This window comes from Mastacembelus armatus, chromosome 8, assembly GCF_900324485.2.
Source record: "Mastacembelus armatus chromosome 8, fMasArm1.2, whole genome shotgun sequence".
In the NCBI taxonomy this organism is placed as follows: Eukaryota; Metazoa; Chordata; class Actinopteri; order Synbranchiformes; family Mastacembelidae; genus Mastacembelus; species Mastacembelus armatus.
In genome coordinates, this window is record NC_046640.1 from 13,136,874 (window position 1) to 13,157,237 (window position 20,364).

The following is a 20,364-nucleotide window of genomic DNA, read 5'->3' on the forward strand; positions in this document are numbered from 1 at the left end:
GATCTCCGCTCAGGAAAAACATACAGCGCTGTGGCTCACTGCTGTGTTTTTAGTAGTTTTCAGAAAACAAAGGTCTATGGCAAAGATGGATGAGTTAAACCAGGGTCTGGATTCACAGCTATTATGATAAGTGCAAAAAAATTCCTTTTTGACTCTATATGAAATCTGTGGAAAGTAACACAATTATAGAATATCACTGGCCTTATCCTTTAAACTAAACCTGAAACTAAAGCTGAAAGCAATTATTAACCCTTTGGACTATTTGTCCACTGAGGACCAGTCAAACTGTCCTAATTTTTCAGAAATATTTTCACAAAAAACTCAAACTGGTTCTTTGGAGGTACAAGAACATGTACACCGTTAGTAGTTACAAAGAGTGACAGTAAAGGTCATAGGTGTAATCTTTTTCATATTTTGCTTCCCAATGATCACAGAATATTTACTGTATCCTCTTGAAATAGCTTACTTTGAGTTTTCATGATCACAAACACCAAGCTATTTTCTGATCTCAAAATAACACAAACAAATATTTACAAGACTCTGATCCAGTAATTGTATCAATCAATAGACCGTTACCATAAAAGACATTAAGCAGTCTCTGTTAGTAATGTGATATTTTATATGAGTTTACTCATAGTCTTACCAGTAGTCCGTATACAGTAGAAGTCCAATTGTACCAAATTAGACATACAGTATATCGTTGTATTACTTCAGTGATTGTGGTCATCCATAAAGCAAAATCTAATATAGAATTCCTTATTTCTTTAGATTAAAGGTTTTTATTTCATCAAAACAAAACTGTAATGTATGAATTTCCAGTAGTGCTCGTATCCACTTCTATCTTTAGACTGCATTCTGATTTTGTGTTAGCAGCGTACACAGCCTCATTCTCTCTCTAATGACAGTGTTTTTTTTAATCACAAATAGCACTGAGGTGATTATAGTCAATTGTTTGAATAGCAAAATACTGGGTGCATGCTGCAGTTCCTTGTACAGTATAATAACAGAAGTCAGCCACCAGAAACTTCTATTTTCTCTCAAAGTTTTTCACCTTTTATTTTATTTTTTTTTTTTACCTTTGATGCAGTTGGAGAGAGTGGAGTAGTTCTTAACAATTTCAGACTTAAAATTCCTCTGGCAAAGTGCAAGCAAGGTGGCATATTTGAAAAGTGATGGACCAAATAAGGTTTGGAATAATAAGTGTGATGAAGACAATCTGCCATACCTCAATAAATTCCACGGTCTGCCAATCAACTGTCTAATCATATAGTCTGTTGGCAGAACAAGCTTTCATTAAATATTAGCTAGAGACGAAGTCAGCCATTTAACCTGTGTTAATTTAATCCTTTTTGATTAATTTTCACAACCATTCTGCATAATTTCCACTCTAATAATTGGCCATTCTCATTTTCCCTGCTACTCTGCTGTGTCATTATCTCCAGTTCTCTGGCACTTTCTTTTGTTCTGCTTCTCCTTGAATTTTATTTAGCCTTTAACTCCTCTTACTCTCTCCCTTTCCTTGTTGTGTCTCTTGGCCCCTTGGGCAATGAGGGAAAAAATGGCATCATATCGCATTTCTCCTACTGTTCTGAGCTCACACATACCTACATACATACATACATACATACATACATACATACATACATACATATTTTCTCTAGTGAATGCAGCAGTCTGATTAGCCTTAAAATTGCACTGCATACTAAAGGTGCATGCATATATGTTGAGCTGTTTTATGATGATTCTACACAGATTTGCCAACATTTTTAGCATAAACACCTAAAAAAAAAAAAATCCACTCTGCTCCTATCCTATAGGTATACTCTATAAAACAGTAAAAATGGCCACCAACTGCATACTGTAAATGGCAGCATTTGTGCATACCCATGGATGGCAGTAGAGTGCTACAAAGCCCCAAGGCCATAGAGACAAACTCTGGGTGAGAAAACAATATTGAGGAGCAGAAAGTGCCAAGCACTGGCCACATTCTCACTGAGCACAACCACAGCTAGCTATAGATTCACAGCTGAAACAGAGGACCAAATTACACTTCAGCTAATTACACAAACCTTCTTCATAATGATGCAGAGCTGTTATGACTGAGGCAGCACACAAACCGAGCCTCTGCCTGAGCTCTGAAAGATACTGGAGTCTTCTGGCTCTAAGAATACTGGCTATTTTTCTGAGTCATAATTCATTAATTAGATGATGGACATGGAGGCCCACTGCCTTCTAAATTTATCAAGATCAAAATCAGCTTAAACAAAGCGTGACCTCATTACCATGGCAACTATTTAAATGGCGTAAATAGGCTGTACCCCAGGGTTTCGGCAGGCAGAAACAGTGGTGTGATTTCAACATGGAGTGTTTAATCTATTAACGGCTCCTGTGGGCCTTTGATTAAGGAAAGTCATCTGGGTTTTTCCATTTCATATTATCACAAGACCAGAGGAGGATTATAGCTTACACAGGCATCAACACCCTTTAGAGTTAAATATGTTCAATAATTCAAGCTGAACATGCTCCAACAAAGAGATGACTGACAGTATATGAATCATGACACGATGGGATATGTGGCTTGCGTGAAGACTTGAAGACACTGGAGTTGGTAACCTTGCAACAGAATTTCCTAAAAAAAACAACAAAAAAAAAAACTTTAGATGTTGTGTATTTGATTAATAAACCTGCTTGTATGTTTTCACGTGCATTCGTGTAAAGCTTGTATATTAAAATACATCACTTTTAACGTGTATGTATTCACACATGCATGATTTGTTTGTGTGTGTCAATTTTCCATATTTGCGTCTGTTTTCATGAGCAGCACTTTCTCGCTATTGAGCTGTATTTTTTTTTTTACCCTACCCTCTAATGATGGTTGCCACAGTGGTGAGTGAGGGAGCTGGTGGTGCTGTGACATGCATGTAACATACAGCACCACAGTCACTACTGTATGAAACAAAGGTAATTAACAAAACAGCCTCACCACCTGAGGCTCAGTCAAATTGTGCTACAATAGTGGCTGTTAACAGGTGAGAATCTATCCGTCAGTGCAAACGTGTGAGGGGGGAAAAAAAATCAATATACTAAGTGTGTCTTTCTGGCAGTATTATCTATAACACACCTACAATACCCTATGGTGAGTTCATTATTGTTACAGAATACTGTAATCTTTAGGGCCCATCTAATCAGCCCACAATGAAGACAAGGAGAGCCATTTGCAATATAGCAAAAAGTAGGACCGCAGGCCCAGAACCAAGACTGACTGACTGATCTTTGATGTTCACATTTCATCAAAAATCTATCACTACCTGTAAAATGGGACTGATTTTATTTTATAAACAATATATTAATATACAAATATTGTTTGCTTGTATTGGATGTAAGATTTTGAAGCAGTATCATCCTCAGATGGATTAAATATTCCAATCCAAGACAGCATTTCTTTATAACTGCACTGTTAAAGAAGATGGAAATTTGCAGGTATATGTAATAAATTTATATGCATATTCAGTCTGCCTTTCTAATGACCCTCGAGAGGGAGTGCTGCATTTTGATAGAATAAACTACAAAAATATGTTTCCTTTGACCAATCAAAGATGGCATCGGACAAATCTTAGTTCAGCGTGTGCTTACTTGCTCTCAGGCGTTCATGAGTATATTGCTGGAAAATGCATTCAAAGTTTATTCATAGAAGGATTGATTGCTCCTGATTGCTCCCTTGATTACAATCTCAACATTCCATGGGGGCTTATACATTATTATTATTTAAACCATATAAGGTTGAATATCTGATAGCTCAATCAGGGACAAGCAGGGCACCACATTTTACTTCAGGCTTTCTAAAGAAAAGCCTTGATCAAAGCAATAGACAAAAACTACATGCGGCAATCAGCTTCCATGCATTCTGCAGCACAGCGTGGCTCTATCCACTGTTCTGCACCTACTCGTGCCAACAGTACCAGATGAATACAACTCAGTGCTGCACTTCCTGTGGCAAATGTGCCCAGTTGAATTGCCCACACGCGCAGAGGCACTCGCGCATATGCACATGCATACAGATGTGTATTCACACACACACAATTACTATGATCATTTCCTGGCACTATTGACCTGATTACCAGTGTCCCACAAAACCCACCCTTTTCTAGTTCCTATGGCAGAAAGCCACTGCCATATCCTGACCTTTTCTCCCACCCACCTAATCAAACATTCTCTCTGTTGCATAGGGAAAGCTATTCCTGTAAATGGAGTAATTACTGACAGCAAACTGGGAGTCTTCGGGCCAGCAGAAAGGTAGCTGATGCTCAGAGAAAGCCTCCTAATTGAGACTGCCCCCCAATGGCTGCTCGCCTCTTCAAAAACACCCTTCATTGAACTTTGGTGCTGGCCTTTTCACTATTACCCAGAATAATTGGGGTTTTTCACCCAGATGGTAACTTGTCTTGGCAATTTCATTTTTTTTCCTCAAATAACCACTTAATTTCAGACAGCGCAGCCGATAAAACCCATCTATTTTGGTATGGTCATATTTACAAATTTTTATTAATCTTTTAAGCTGTTTCTACACTAGTGGAATTGAGTGCCATTCCACTGTCTTATTACTGTACCAGCGAAGCCGTTGTTTTATTGACCATGTATCCTTCAATATCTGTAGAATGGTTGAGAGCTGATTCTAGATGCTGTGCACCTAGTTCCTTATTAGGAAACTAAGGAGACAGCCAGAGGACAAAGAGCAGTCTCTGTTTGAGTCATTGTTTACAAATGTCATCCAGTCAGAGAGTGAAGATATCACCGTGATTAGCTCATCACTGTGGTAGGTTACACAAGAGTAAAATAACCCAAAGAATTACACAAGAGAAATACAAAAAGGGTGTAAAAGAGACTGTGATGCTTAGGAAAGGGAGAGTACAAGAGAGAGCAAGAAAAAAACCCCAAAAAAGAGAGAACTGGAGATGCATTTGAAAACTCCCCGAAGTGATGAATTTACATCGTGTCTGTTTTCTGCTACGTCTGCAACAGTGAAACTAACAGGACCTGAGAGGAGTTGGTGAGATCCTGCCAATTATAGTCTGGTTGACAGAGACTTTGCAGCAGCCAACTGTGAAAAGAAAAACATAATACTCTGCAGACGACATGGTCAGGAGAAAACAATGACCAGAACCCATCAGCTGTTTAATGAAGGGACAGAATCATCCTGCAGTCTTATGTCCAGCTTCTTTGTCATAGCTCACACTAAAGTCTCCATTTGTATCCTCTGTCTTCAGGTCATTAATGCTCAGAGAAGCAGTAACATTTAATTAGGGAGACATTATTAGTACAACACAAGCACAGTGTGCAGTGGAGAGAAATCCCAAAACAGCCCTTAACTGAATATTACATTTACAGCCACATGGAATTATACGCAAAAAAAAAAAATAAATAAAAAGGTTATGAGAAACTTGCAGATAAACAAATTAGCTTGTCACTGTGTGCTTTTATGTAGTTTCTACTCTTTTCACCAGGAATGTAAAGGATTATTAGTATAAATAAACAGTCTTGTGTTAGCCTCTGTTCCTGGTACCTTCCCCCAACACCCTGCTGATCATCCCAGCCATATAATCTGCAAAGTCTCAGCTGCATTGTCAAAATGAGGAGCCACTGATCCGTTCAGTGATTGCACAAACAAACAGACAGGAAAATACCAACAAGCTGGAGAAAATGAGTATACAGAGCAGAAATGAGAGGTCTGCATACTGAATCTTATAAATGGGTAATGTTCTGTTGTGTTAGCCAAGTGTGAGATGAGAAACAACATCACTTGGAGGTAGAAGGGAGGTGGAGCAGATGTAATGATAAAAAGTGGCCACAGTGTCACATGCATCACCACAGGGGGCTGTGTCGGATTGTCAGGGTGGATCTCTCAGCAACAGATGTAACGTTCAGCATTTACAAAGCAATAAACTTTATGGTGACTGTATTGGCATGTCCTGCATTTGCATCTCAGTTCAACCCTCCTATCAAAATGTGAATTACATTACAGTGTGTGTGTGCGTGTGTGTGCACATGTGTGTGTGTTTGTGCATGCAAACATGGGAGCTTATGTTTGGTTTATATGCAGTGTGGTTTATATGCAGTTGCTGTGTAGATTTCTATAAACAGCAGCTACATCTGTGTCTTTGTCTGCAAAATTCCATTCAATTCAAGATGTATTGCAGCATGCTCTTCTGTCTGAGCATGATACAGATCTAGGGGTGTGTAATGATGATATTTGTGATTGTAGCCTGGAAGATATGATTTTAGAAAGGCCATCCCTTGCATTAATATTCCGTGCAGCACAAGGAGGGCATGATTTTTCCCTTAAGTAGGCACTTCTCTTGCTAATGGTTAACATAAATATTTTCATTTGCTGCCTTTAAGACGTGACAGTCTGCAACGTGAATGCATTCAAAATAAGATCACATGTCTAAGCATGGGAGATTAGCATGACAGAAATACCCTTTAATAATGAGCTTGAGAGGGTAACACATTCTGAGGACAGTTCAGCCACCCACAGATTGAATCATTCATTTAAATTTTATTGAAACCGATGCAAAGGCCCACCTCTGCACAACAACTGCGTGTCCGTGTAAATTTTAAAAGCAAAGGTTTATGTATAAGGAGTATTATACACACTTGTCTGTTGCTGTCCACAATAACCTGAACAGAATCTAATTTCCTTGTTGGTAGTCTCATTTAGTGGCATTGTGCTGAATCACCGGATTATCCTCATACACCTGTTTTACAGTACAGATGCCCTCCAAGGCATCTATTATTATGCACAGGTACAAATCTGTTTCTGTTAGAGCCAAGTCTCGCTGTTCCCATCAACAGTCTTGTTCAGGGCTGTTTGGATCAACATAGATTTAAGTATGGCAGCTGCAGATATCTATTGAGAACATACCAAGTAGAAAAATGTGCCTGACAAGTGAGATGTACTTTTCTCTAAAGATCCCTGCACCAGCTCACTGCATGCTGCTACTCTCGCTGAGAGGAGTAAGAGATGAGAGCTGGGCCTGAGAGGGCCAGTAGCCCAAGGCATTAATGCTTAAAGAGAGAGACCTCTCCTGACTACCTATTCATCACATCACTGTTAGTGTAGCTGAAGCACTCAGTCCTGTTGCCAAAAAAAATGAGGACTACTGCAATGTCTGACATGATAGAACTATGACTGCTGCCTGATATACAACTGAGCCCAGCAGTCAACCCCTTTTCCTTTTTCACCTTGTAATGCAGCAAGATGCACATATATATATATATATATATATCTTATCTTGCTATACATCCAAAAGCACAAAAACGCGTAGCAGATAAACAAGCACTGACTCCAATAATCATGAGAGCAAGTTTTTATTAGAGCATGACGTTTCCTTTTTGCCCTCCCACAGAAATGCCACTCTGCACTATTTCTTCTCTCATCTTTTCTGTCAACACTTAATCCTTTCTTCCTGCTGCTTCCTCTGTTTCTCTCGACTGAGCGACAGAATGCACATGCCATTGTTTTGTCGTGGTTGTATCGATTAAGCGATGTGGAGCCAATTAAAGACAATCTGCAAGAAGTGTCAATGCCAGTGAGAGGATTAAATCACAGTGATGGTGCAAAAGACCTCTAATTATTCTCTTTTTAGTTAGAATGGGAGAGATAATAACCCTGCAAGAACAGTCAGAAGCTACTCTCTCCGTCTATTTTTCCTCTGTCCCTGCCCCGCAATTTCCAGTTTTCATTTCTACCAGCTCTACAATGTTTTTTCCTCTTTTTCTCTCCCTCTCACTCACTTCTCTGCTGTATTGCCCTGCTCTGCTACTCCACTGGGCACTAATTCAAATCCAGTCCACATCCTCTCACTTTGTTCTCTGACACTGCCCACCAACCCTGATAACCACAGCATCTTCACTTCACAGCATCTGTCTACAGTGTGTGTGTGTGTGTGTGTGTGTGTGTGTGTGTGTGTGTGTGTGTGTGTGTGTGTGTGTGTGTGTGTGTGTGTGTGTGTGTGTGTGTGTGTGTGGGGGCGTGCTCACGGGCATGTGTGTTGAATGCATGTACAGTATATGCTGGTGTTTGTCATGCACATAAACCATTAAAAGTGCAACACTTTTCAGCAGCTTGTGAACATGATTTAAAGGCACATATGCACACTTTTTGCCAAGGGTATTACTAAGGGACTAAGGAAGCAAATGGGTGTTTTCTTCAGAGTAGAGGAGAAATACAGATTGTTATTTGTACAGGCTGTTTGAATCTAAGGTTGCAAATTATTGAAAAGAGAAGGTGAAAAATGTTGTAGACTGAGAACTCAGGTCAAACTCAAGACCACTGTTTTAAAGGCATGATTTGTTTGGATAACAGGATAATGAGCAATAATTTAATGGCACTACTGAATACACCCAGCTCATTTTAAGAAATATGCTAAATCCAAGCTGCCTTATCTATGAAAAATTCAGCATATTACATCATTTTCCTCTAATTTCAAAGCTAGATCAAATTTCATTCAGCAAGTGTCATCACTGCTACATCATTTAATTTGACTTTTTCTTTAATACTGAGCTTCCAATTAGCTGAAAATTGAGATTTCTAGTAGTGATTCGCCCTGTGTCTGTGTATATTCTGTAAACTTGGAGCTATAACAGGCTTTAGAAACAGCCAGCATAGTGTAATGTAAGCTGGGGTTCCTTCCACTGGAGCATCATGTTATCTATCTTCTTCTACGTGAAGTGTCTCTATTAAAGGACCTCTCCTCTACCTTGCTCACCGTGGGGTTGCAGAGAGCAGCTCTCCCTACCTGCTTGATATGCAACAGTGTCTGGTGGCTGCTGGGCTCCCACGCCTCCCTGACTAGAGCCTTTAAACCTTGGCGCAGTCAGAGTGAGCCTCCCTTATCAATGGCCCTAGTGAGTGGCTATGACAGTGCCACGCAGAAAACACATCGATTAAATGGTTCCTCTTGCCACCCACTTCTGCTGCACCGCATAGCTCTCATCCTCCATTGCCAAAAATGAAAGCCCTGCAATTGAGTTAGCTTTCAACATGGGAGGCAGTGCTGTCACACTCACGTAGCGAGGGGAGTATTCTCTAGAATAAATGTAACAAGCATCATATGAAATAGAGGGGGACAAAAAAGATAGAAAGGTAATAAGACAGAAAGTGGCATTGTATAGTTCGAAGAGTTCGATGATGTACTTGCTTTTTCATCTGCTCTCATTCAGTGAAAATAACAAAACTATGCTCCACAAAACCTCCGACTAGGAATTTAACATTTAGAAAACAACCGTTTTTTAAAGGAAACAGGATTTCCCAGGAGTGTGCTATGTTGTCCAGCCCTGTGAACAAGCAGGTGGAGACAGAATTTATGTCTGGTGTTTGAGAATGCACAACACCCTCTGATATGGGATGCATGTCTTCCGATAAAAGCACAGAGATGTGAAGAGCACCGTTCAAGTAGCAGCTTGCCCAATCTGCTAAGTCTTATGAAAGCTTTTGTATCAGAGCGGGAAGAGGAGCTCTAGGCGCAACAGCCATATTTATATTCCAATCTTCTACACAGAAACCCACATTGCCAGGCTCATAAAAGATTCATCGAGCAGGGGAAAGCAAGGTCGTACAAAAAACTGGTCAGGAGGTGCCTACTGCAATGCAAAAAAAAAAAAAAAAGAGCAAATGGTTGCAAAGAAACACTGAGTGAGTCCTGTGATGTCAGATACTAGGGTAACGTGTTGTTGCCCTTATTACTGGTGACAGTGTGTCCAGCACTGACCAGATGATCAAGCATGTCTGGGCTCTAATTGGCATCTGTCACTCATACTATAGACTGTGACAGCCATTAAGGCTTCAGCCATATTTGTTGGTATTGATTCCATGTGTTGTTTGACTCTTTGTCTATTGTGCATCCCATCGCTGACATGTTTGTGAAATGAAGTGCAAAGGGGGGAGAGAAAAGGAGACAAAGACAATGCGTGTGTGGAAGACAGACTGCGTGTGAGTGTGTGTGTGTGTGTGTGTGTGTGTGTGTGTGTGTGTGTGCGCGCGTGCGCGCGCGCCTGTTCTGGGTGTTGTCAGAGAAATGTCACTCTTGCTTAAAGTCACAGACATAAACCTCTGGGAGTCCTGCACCCTCCAGCACACTCACACAGAAGGAAAGAGAGAAAGTGGGGAAGAGAATGTGATATAGGGATGATATTCATCCCACCAGTCAAGCTGATCCTTCCATACACTCTTGACAGTATACAAGTACACAAATAACATCCTATACTTTATATGAGTACCCTGCCTATTTTGAGAAATTATTTGTGCGTGAGTCTGCCATTATGAAATGTTGTCTGGAAGAGACCCGTGTAAATATAGTTTTTATTTCTCTTGTATGTATAAAAATGAATCAGTCCTTGAGTGTACAGCTGGCTGCTGGTTAGCTGCCAGGTTAACCATGTCTATATAAATGAGAAAGCTTTAACAGCTGTATTTAGTACTCAGTCCCAAAAGACCTTACAGACCTTTCTAATGATGACTACAAGCTGCCCTAGAGTTGTCCAGCTCAGTTCATGGGATTGCTAATGGTCAGTTTAGGACAGTAGGCCGCTGGGTTTTCAACAAGACAGAAAACAGCAACAGAGGTCATTTAGAGCTCACACAACCCTGAAGCGTTAGTCTGTGGCTCTGAATGAGTAAGTGGTCATTTAAAACATGCACTAAATACCAAGGTTACCAGACTTTTCTATCTGACTTTGACAATCCCAGAGTTCCCTGTGTCCTTACAAACATTTGCAAAACACTTAAATGCCCAGGGTTTCAACAACAATGACCCATGCTCATGGCAGTTAAATAGTTAAGTCTTGCTGCTGTGGAAATCTGCTGAACAGAATACCACGAACATGATATTTATTGCAGCCAGCAGTTTGTATGATGTTAAGGTCACAGTTTTGTGTTTTGTTTGTTTCAAGTAGGAAGGTCATGTGTGTTTGCATATGCACGTGTTTGGGGTGGGGTGGGGTGGGGGGGCTTTCCAGCTGGAAAGGTGTCATACCCTCTCTACTTCAGGGGGCGAACCCTGACAGGAACACAGTGTTACCCTGAGTCAGGCCACTGACCTCACATGCTGATCTACCTGGCATTCCATCTATTAACTAATTACCACACAGACCGCTGTCTGCCTCCATGCCTTGTCCAGTGTGCTGCAGTAGTAAAATCAGTCACCCATTTCACCCTGGACTGCCCTGGAAAAAGCCCACTGCCATCATCACACACTAATATCACCCGAGTGTGAGTCATGAACAGACCACATTTAGAAAACTGACCCAGAAACAGGTACATCATCCAAATCAAACCATTAAGCCACTTACACAGGCAAACAAGCCTCTCTGTACTTTAAAAAAATACACACGGTAACCACCCCTTCTTTTAGCTACCACACACACATACATACTCTGTACTTTAAAGCACATTTTATTGACTTGCTATCCGTCCTTATCCTCACTTTAAGTCAGCAGTAACTCTAAAATTGCATCTTAACCTGAAAATAGAATATAGATATTCTACAGACTAAATTTCAGCTTCCAGAGTAAAGGTGGGACCCCATAATGTCACTGTGTGTTGAAATCATGTGTCGCAAAATGTGTCTGATGATGAAACAGGCCACATGAAAGCACATCAAACATTAAGATGAGGGAGAGAGCAGTGGGCAGTACAAAGGCTCGAATGCTCTGTGTGCTTTAGCCCTCTTTCTTAAGCAGAATCTCCTTTATGAAACAAATCTCTTTACAGTGGTAAGATTCTGACTCACACAATGTGGTATCATCATGGTGCACTGATTCGAGTTCTATCCTAATCAGTCATGACACAAGCACATACTATTCAATCTTTTCAAGCAGCACTGAATCAGACATAATGCAACCTCATTATCTGTGGCTGATTGTGAAGCAGCACCTTTGTACATTAATGGGGAGTGCATGAAGGTAAGTGCAAGCACAGTGGTTAATCTAACCTTGGCTGCCCACTCACTCACCCAAATTGTTGTTACTGACTGACAGACAACAAAGAAACTGCACAGCAAAAAACATGTAAATTACACTAAGGCTATAAAATAATAGTGTTTGTTACAAAAATGTGGTCCATGTTATAGTTCATGTTTAGCAATGTTGTTGTTATTCTCTGAAAAAATGAATTTTACAGTATGTGAGCTACATACAGAATATGTATTGGATTTAACATTGTATAGGCCCTACAGTATATGTGTCTGATGACGTGAGGTTGTGTGGGGGCATGCAGTACCATGTAAGTAATTCAGACAAGCAGAGGAGATGGGAGTTAGAAGAGAAGGAGAAATTCTGGAGGGAGATGAATGAGGTGATCCAGGGTATCCTTAGTGGTGGGAGAGTGGTGATTGGGGCAGACTTCAACGGACACGTTGGTGAGGGAAACAGGTGACGAGGAAGTGATGGGTAAGTTTGGTATGCAGGACAGGAATGCAGAAGGACAGATGGTGGTAGACTTTGCAAAAAGGATGGAAATGGCTCTAGTGAACACATTTTTACAGAAAAGGGAGGAGCATAGGGTGACATATAAGAGTGGAAGCAGGAGCACACAAGTTGATTACATCTTGTGCAGACGTTTCAACCTGAAAGAGATCAGTGACTGCAAAGTAGTTGTTGGGGAGAGTGTAGCCAGACAGCATAGGATGGTGGTGTGTAGGACTCTGGTGGTGAGGAAGATGAAGAGCAGAGGACCAAGTGGTGGAAGTTGAGAAAGGAAGAGTGTTGTGTGGCTTTCAGGGACGAGCTGAAACAGGCTATGGGAGGTCAGGAGGTTCTTCCAGATGACTGGACAGCTACAGCTAAAGTGATCAGGGAGACAGGTAGGAGCATACTTGGTGTGTCATCTGGAAAGAGGAAAGCAAATAAGAGACTTGGTGGTGGAATGAGGAAGTTCAGGAGTGTGTTAAGAGGAAAAGGTTAGCTAAGAAGAAGTGGGACACTGAGAGGACAGGAGAACAGACAGGAGTACAGGGAGATGCAGTGTAAAGTGAAGGTAGAGGTGGCAAAGGCCAAACAAAGGGCGTATGAGGATTTGTATGATAGGTTGGACACTAAGGAGGGACAGGTGGATTTGTACAGGTTGGTGAGGCAGAGAGACAGAGATGGGAAGGATGTGCAGCAGATTAGGGTGATTAAGGACAGGGATGGAAATGTGTTGACAGGAGCCACGAGTGTGATGGAAAGATGGAAGGAATACTTTGAAGAGTTGATGAATGAAGGAAATGTTAGAGAGCACAGAGTAGAAGAGGTGACTGTTATGGAGCAGGAAGTAGCAAAGATCAGTAAGGATGAAGTGAGGAAGGTGTTGAAGAGGATGAAGAGTGGAAAAGGCAGTTGGTCCTGACGACATACCTGTGGAGGTATGGAAGTGTTTAGGAGAGGTGGCAGTAGAGTTTTTGACTGGGCTACTTAACAAGATCTTGGAGAGTGAGAGGATGCCTGAAGAATGGAGGAGAAGTGTACTGGTGCCCATCTTTAAGAACAAGGGAAACGTGCAGAGTTGTGGAAACTACAAAGGAGTAAAGCTGATGAGTCACACAATGAAGCTATGGGAAAGAGCAGTGGAGGCTAGGCTGAGGTCAGAAGTGAGCATTTGTGAGCAGCAGTATGGTTTCATGCCAAGAAAGAGCACCACAGATGCAATATTTGCTTTGAGAATGCTGATGGAGACGTACAGAGAAGGCCAGAAGGAGCTGCATTGTGTCTTTGCAGATTTGGAAAACGCATATGACAGGGTGCAGAGAGAAGAGCTGTGGTTTTGAATGAGGAAGTATGAAGTGGCAGAGAAGCATGTTCGAGTGGTGCAGGACATGTATGAGAGCTGGAAGGTGTGAGGTGTGCTGTAGGTGTGACAGAGGAGTTCAAGGTGGAGGTGGGACTGCACCAAGGATCGGCTTTGAGCCCCTTCTTGTTCGCTGTTGTGATGGACAGTCTGACAGATGAGGTTAGACAGGAATCTCTGTGGACCATGATGTTTGCAGATGACATTGTCATCTGTAGTGAGAGCAGGGAACAGGTGGAGGAAAATCTAGAGAGGTGGAGGTTTGCTCTGGAAAGGAGGGGAATGAAGCTTAGCTGCAGTAAAACAGAGTACATGTGTGTAAATGAGAGGGACTCAAGTAGAACAGTGAGGTTACAGGGAGTAGAGGTGAAGAAAGATTTAAAGTACCTAGGGTCAACAGTCCAGAGAAACAGAGAGTGTGGAAAAGAAGTGAAGAGATGTGTGCAAGCAGGTTGGAACAGGTGGAGGAAAGTGTCAGGTGTGATGTGTGACAAAAGAGTGTCAGCAAGAATGAAAGGAAAGGTGGACAAGACAGTGGTGAGACCAGCAATGTTGTCTGGTTTAGAGACAGTGGCACTGAGAAAAAGACAGGAGGCAGAGCTGGAGGTAGCAGAGCTGAAGATGTTGAGGTTCTCTCTGGGAGTGACGAGGATGGATAGGATCAGGAATGAGGACATCAGAGGGACAGCTCATGTTAGATGTTTTGGAGAAAAAGCCAGGGAAGCCAGATTGAGATGGTTTGGACATGTTCAGAGGAGGGACAGTGAATACATTGGTAAAAGGATGCTGAGGTTAGAGCTGCCAGGAAGGAGGCCTAGAGGAAGACCAAAGAGAAGGTTCGTAGATGTAGTGAAGGAGGACATGAGGATAGTTGGTGTGGGTGGGGAGGATACAGAGTATAGGGTTAAATGGAGGCAGATGATTCGCTGTGGCGACCCCTGAAGGGAGCAGCAGAAAGGAAAAGAGGAACCTGTCGTAGCATAGCAAGGTGATTTTAGCAGTTGAGTATGTGTCTTTGACTCTCACTGGCAGATTTACGCCCCTACATGTGCAGCTTTTCATTTGTTTAATTTTCTAGGCAGAGGTTAGGCTGCTGCTTGGCTGAGCGCACTCTGTCCAGCCTACCTAGTGTGCTTTCTCCTGGGAAAAATAGACTCACGTCTCCATCCTCTTCAACTGTAATCCAGCCACACGGTCTCATTTCAAATGATATAAAATCTTCTAACCGCTAGGCTCACTCATAATAATGGCTTAGGGAACGTTTTTTAAGAACTATTTTTTATAAGGTTTGACAAGCTTGAATGTTTTGGTAAGATTGCTGTGTAATAGCTGTTTGGCATGGAGACAAACAGAGAAATTTTTCACAAGTGGCTCAATCGTACTCATGTCTGTGGGAGGGCTTTTATTGTGATCATGCTGTTTGTTCTCATTGGACTGGCACCAGGAACCAGGATTTTTGTCCAAGGGGTCACTGCCATGTCAGTGCACTGTTTAAAGCTGTCTCAGTTGGACATTAGCCATCCCAGCTGTTTGTCATGTCTGATTGACTGAGTTCAGGTCTCTCTTTGTTGTCCGCACATGTAGACCTAGTGTAGACATTATTGGCTTTTTGTATGAAGAGTCAGATATAATTGATGTCAGACTTGTCTATAATACTGGAATTATATATATATATATATAAATATATATATATATATATATATATATATATATATATATTTATATATATAGATTTAGTGAAGAAAATCTTCATAATACAGCATTATGATAGCATCTGTTTCAATATATATATTACAGCACTAAAGTACTGTATACTTACTGCAATGTAAATAAACTGAATGTTTGCCCCAAATCATGTTTTAAACATTACCATGATTTACAAGTACTTATTCCTTTACAGTACTTGTCTTTTAGCTATAAATCGGCCCCAGCTGGGTGAGCTCCTGGTGCAATCATCACACCAATCTAGAGTGAGGAAACACAACTTAACAAGGTCCTAAATGGTAGTCTGTTGAAACTGATTGTTTATTGTGATCCCTGGTGAGAGAGGGGATCAAATAAATTACTGAAAAATCTGTCCAATTGCTTACACAGGGTTCTGTCTGCCTCTTTGAGAATGACAAGCAATTAGGTTTTCTCCCCCACTGCGCTTGGTGTTTGAACAGAAAAACACCAAAGTAAGTGTTCATTTCCATCACTCTAACCATGCTAGAGTCTTCGAGGCCAGACATCTTAAACCAATAACGACATTCCACTGGTACTCTTTTTCTCCAGTGGGACCACAGCAACATTTTTTTTTTTTTGCCTCCAACCCTTAATGTGCATCTTTCAGTACATGAAACAGTCTTTATACTTAACAGCACAAACCAAAATTAAGAAGCCACTGAAAAACAAAGAAATTAATTATTTTGCCCCCTTGAACAATATTACTACATTCATTCTCTAGCATGCTGTTGAAGGGTAATAGTGGAACACTGATCTTTGTGAGCTGCCAACATTTTCTAAATACATGCCCCTTTGAATTTGACTGGTGATACGTATAACTATGTTATATTTATTCTTAAACATTCAGGATAAACATCAGCAACAAATTTAGAAAGTTACATAATGTGTGATAAAAGGGATATTTCATCAATAGTGAGTTTACTTGTAGTTATTAATTGTGTTTCACAAAATATCTGATCATCTTATGTTGTAGTCCATATGGAATTGATTTAGTCTAAGTATTAGTCTACGTCTTAGATTTCCTGGATAAATTAGGTTTTGTGTCATAATTGACATTTACAATATAACCAGGAGTTTTTAATATTTACCACATTCATAACAATATGTTTGAATGTTTCAGAGAAAGGTCATTATTATCCACATTATTCCAGCATATTATCATTTTAATCTCCCACATAATGGCAGTCGTCACATGCACTGCATACTGTAGCTTGTATATGTGAAAGCGTTGTATCAAAATCAAATGCATTAATAAGAGTTTACACTTTCCAAAATGCCTATTACCATGCCTATTAAATGCACATATTCCTCTAAATGTCTGGTACATTTAGAGGACATAAGTTGCCTTGGGTTAATTTCCAATGATCCATTAAATTTCTGACATCTTGCACACATTTTTCAAAAGTCAATGTAGATTTGCTGCAATATAGCTCTCTCCCACCTCTGTTAAAGTGAAAGTCAACAAAGTATAATATATGGATGCAGTGTGTTCTGTGCTGTAAATGCTGTACTTACAAATCCACACACACTCAAATGAACTTGTGCCAATGCATCCTGGCATGCATGGCTCAACACTATAGCGAGACATCTGTGCCAAGGTCAGGCAGGTTCCCATCTGTACCAGTAGCACTAAAGACCCCTGGACTTTATGGGTATTTAACATACATGCAGTGAACAAGCGCATTTGTCTCATTAAAGCCTTCTAAATATTTCATATAGGCCTGTGCTGAGACTGTGACTAAAAATATGTGGATATCTCAACTGTGCTGAGGGCATGTTACCCTCATTGCGCTAGATACGCGAGAAGTCATCAATTCTTTATGTTTGCAGTGCGATCTTAGGGAGATGGCTGGCATCATATTTTCAGTCCTTTTAATATTTCATGTAAACACTTACACCAAATTGTCCCCCAAGGCCAATTACAGTATGAATCTACTGAAAAGAGGGAGACATGATAGTAAGCCATCAACTATACTTTCACTGTCACATTTGCAAAGTATTTTACATTTGGTGAAGAACTTTCACAGTGTTGTCAGTATTTTCACTACAGAATAGAAATGTGTGCTTTTCAAATTTACTTGAATTGGCTAAATTAGATATTAGATATGATTTGAAAAAGTCAACTAATCTACAGTTGTGGTTAAATTAGTTCAGGGCACACAAACACATCTTCATGATTTCATTTAGTGCTATAGTTTTTCAGCAAGGGATGGATTCAATGTGATTATAAAGCCATTGCCCTAGAAACTCCTGCACCTTGTTTGGTATCACTCAGAAAGAAACTAATTACTTTTCCCTCTAATACCATTGGTGATATGCATGGCATACTTTGAACCTGCAGCACAGGTGTGAGTAGAGCCTAAGCCTCCTATACAAAAAATGTAATGTTGCATCATTTCAACTGCAATGTCCACATTCCCAGTGTAAAACACCCATTAATGGTGCCATATATGGCCTGTGCTGCTTCTACTGGTTACAGCATTATTGTTAAAACACGTTATTCCTCAGTCAGATACATTTGCCAACAGTGGATCTGAATTTTATTTAAAAATGTTACTGTATTGATAGACATATGTAATCAGAGGCAGGTAAATGTAAATCTATGTGGTTCTTACACTTCTTAAAACGCCATAACAAATATTACCTGTAACAACTTTAGGAGCCTTGGAGCTTGAAAGGCTAGGGGCCAATAAAGTCTCAGTTCATAGTAACAGTCACAATTGGAAAAAAAAAAAAATCACTATGATAGTGACTCGGTCTGTGTGTGAGTGACCACCTGATATGCCACTCCCTGATCTCTTAACACCACTCTAATGTAGAATATTGATATTGACCATGCATAGTTGAATTGTTTTTATTTGATGGTTTTATTTATTTATAAGGTCCTGTTATCTGTCTGGTGGCCTTTGTCTACTGGTGACACTCACCGCCAACGTGTCGTACGAGGAGGCGCTGTCCGTGGTGCTAAATTGACTCAGACTGCTGTTTTTAACCAAAGGCGCGACACGGCGCTGTCCGCTGATCCTGAATCCACCTACAAACGGATGACTGGCTGTTTTCTGCTCTGCCTAATAACAAAGGCAAATTGTGGCCACTTTCTCAACAAACCTTATAGTTTCTCAGGCTGTCATGGGATCTGCTCAACACCAGCATGTTGTGCTGACCAGCTGAAACCCTGCAAGTTCCAATGCTCCTGTCTTGACTGAAAGCTTTACTGGGTCAAATAATTTACCGTCCTTCACTTCAATTTACCAACTGTCACATCAGAGCTCGTCATTTTTACCAAACAGACATCGGCTTTGCTTCAGTGTCACGCACTACAGCACGCCACGCACTCAGACACCATAACACATCTCCGGGATCTACAACCATTTGTTGGCGCTGGTCTGGCACACTGCTCATTGCACATGGTTTGTATTCACAGCCACATTTCACACATAGACACTGTAAATAAACTGCCCCACTGTTTTTTGTTTTTTTTTCCCCCTCCCAAGTTAATCAGCACAATCAGATAACAGTTTTTCTCGGGCAGCCAAAGAACCTGGCTGCCAGTGATGTAGAGGTAGATAGGCAGGTCTGTAAACAACGACCTCCGGGGCATCAAAGCCATCAGAACCCCCCAAAATCAATTTTATTGCCAAGGGAAAATGGTACTTTCTGTCTTTTTTTGCTACTCCCTCTCATTTATTTTATTAACTGCATCAAAATCTGTCAGTCTTAATGTGAGAGGTGCACAGGTGGATTTACTGAGCTCTCTTCTGCTTATTTAGCTTTCTACATACGCTTCCATTGCTTGACATGACTACAGTACATCCCGAACAATAGCAATTTGCCTATTTAGTGCTGCACCATGTATCCATACGCACAGACTTAACATAACATCCCCCTCTCCGGTTTTAAAGTGTTTACGCTGCTGCTATTTCATCAAATAATCTGAAATATGTGAGAAATCAGAGACGGGCGCTCATCATTGCTTTAGGAACTTTTAACAATGCTTATTCATAGCGTGCAAGCGTTTGCGCCGGAGTTCTTACCTCACAGGGCATGACGGCTAACATCACAAGTAGAAACATAGCACTGAAGAGGTTCATCCTAGTCGAAATGATAAGAGTCCCAGCCGACACCGGTTCCCGCAGATCTCCCCCCGTTCCTGTCCCTTACTGGGGCGGTTTCTTCAGATACAGAGGGATTCCTTTAATGCTGTGTCGGCTGTGCTCCACCAACCTCATCACCAGGACGCACGGCAACCCTCTCTGGCTCGGTAAAGCGACCAGTCGCGTGTCTTTTGTGGAGCACAGCAAAAAGCCCCGATCGCCCAGTGTGGGAAAGTCTTCAGATGCTGTAATCGGGCGAGGCGGACAGTCAGCGGTCCCCCTCCGTCCTGCAAAATTACTGCGACTGAGAGAGGAGAGAGGAGGAGAGAGTCGCAGAGGTTGGAAGGTGACTGCTGTGCTTGCAAGGTGCCGACGCTAGGAGCAGCACGTCTACGTGCTATAGGAGCCCAATCAAAGTAGTACCACTCTTTGATGCAGCCAGGCTTGGCCGTGTGTGCGTGCGTGCGTGCGTGCGTGTATGCATGTGTGTGAGAGAGAGCCCTGCTTGCACAGTATTCTTGCTCCAGCGGCTGAAAGATAGACAGCTTGGATGGATGGATGGATGGATGGATGGAGTAGATAGATTGATATATACAGTATGGGTAGATGGATAGAACACTGCTTGCAGTGAGTGTGCATTTTGCACCACAAATTGTTTCCACTACAATGACAGCCACCTCAAGAAGGAGCTGACATTTAGCATTGATAATGTCTTCCTGCTCATAA

At 41.2% G+C, this 20,364-nt stretch overlaps 1 protein-coding gene across 1 annotated transcript in view; it reads right to left on the reverse strand.

Annotated features, from left to right (window-relative positions):
• Positions 1-19,915, reverse strand: part of olfm2a (olfactomedin 2a) — a 42,947-nt gene extending 23,032 nt beyond the window's left edge. The window contains exon 1 of the mRNA XM_026325321.1: positions 19,579-19,915. Coding sequence (XP_026181106.1) covers positions 19,579-19,635 — 57 coding nt within the window. The 5' untranslated portion in view covers positions 19,636-19,915. The remainder of the gene's footprint in view (positions 1-19,578) is intronic.
• Between the last annotated feature and the right edge of the window lie 449 nt (positions 19,916-20,364).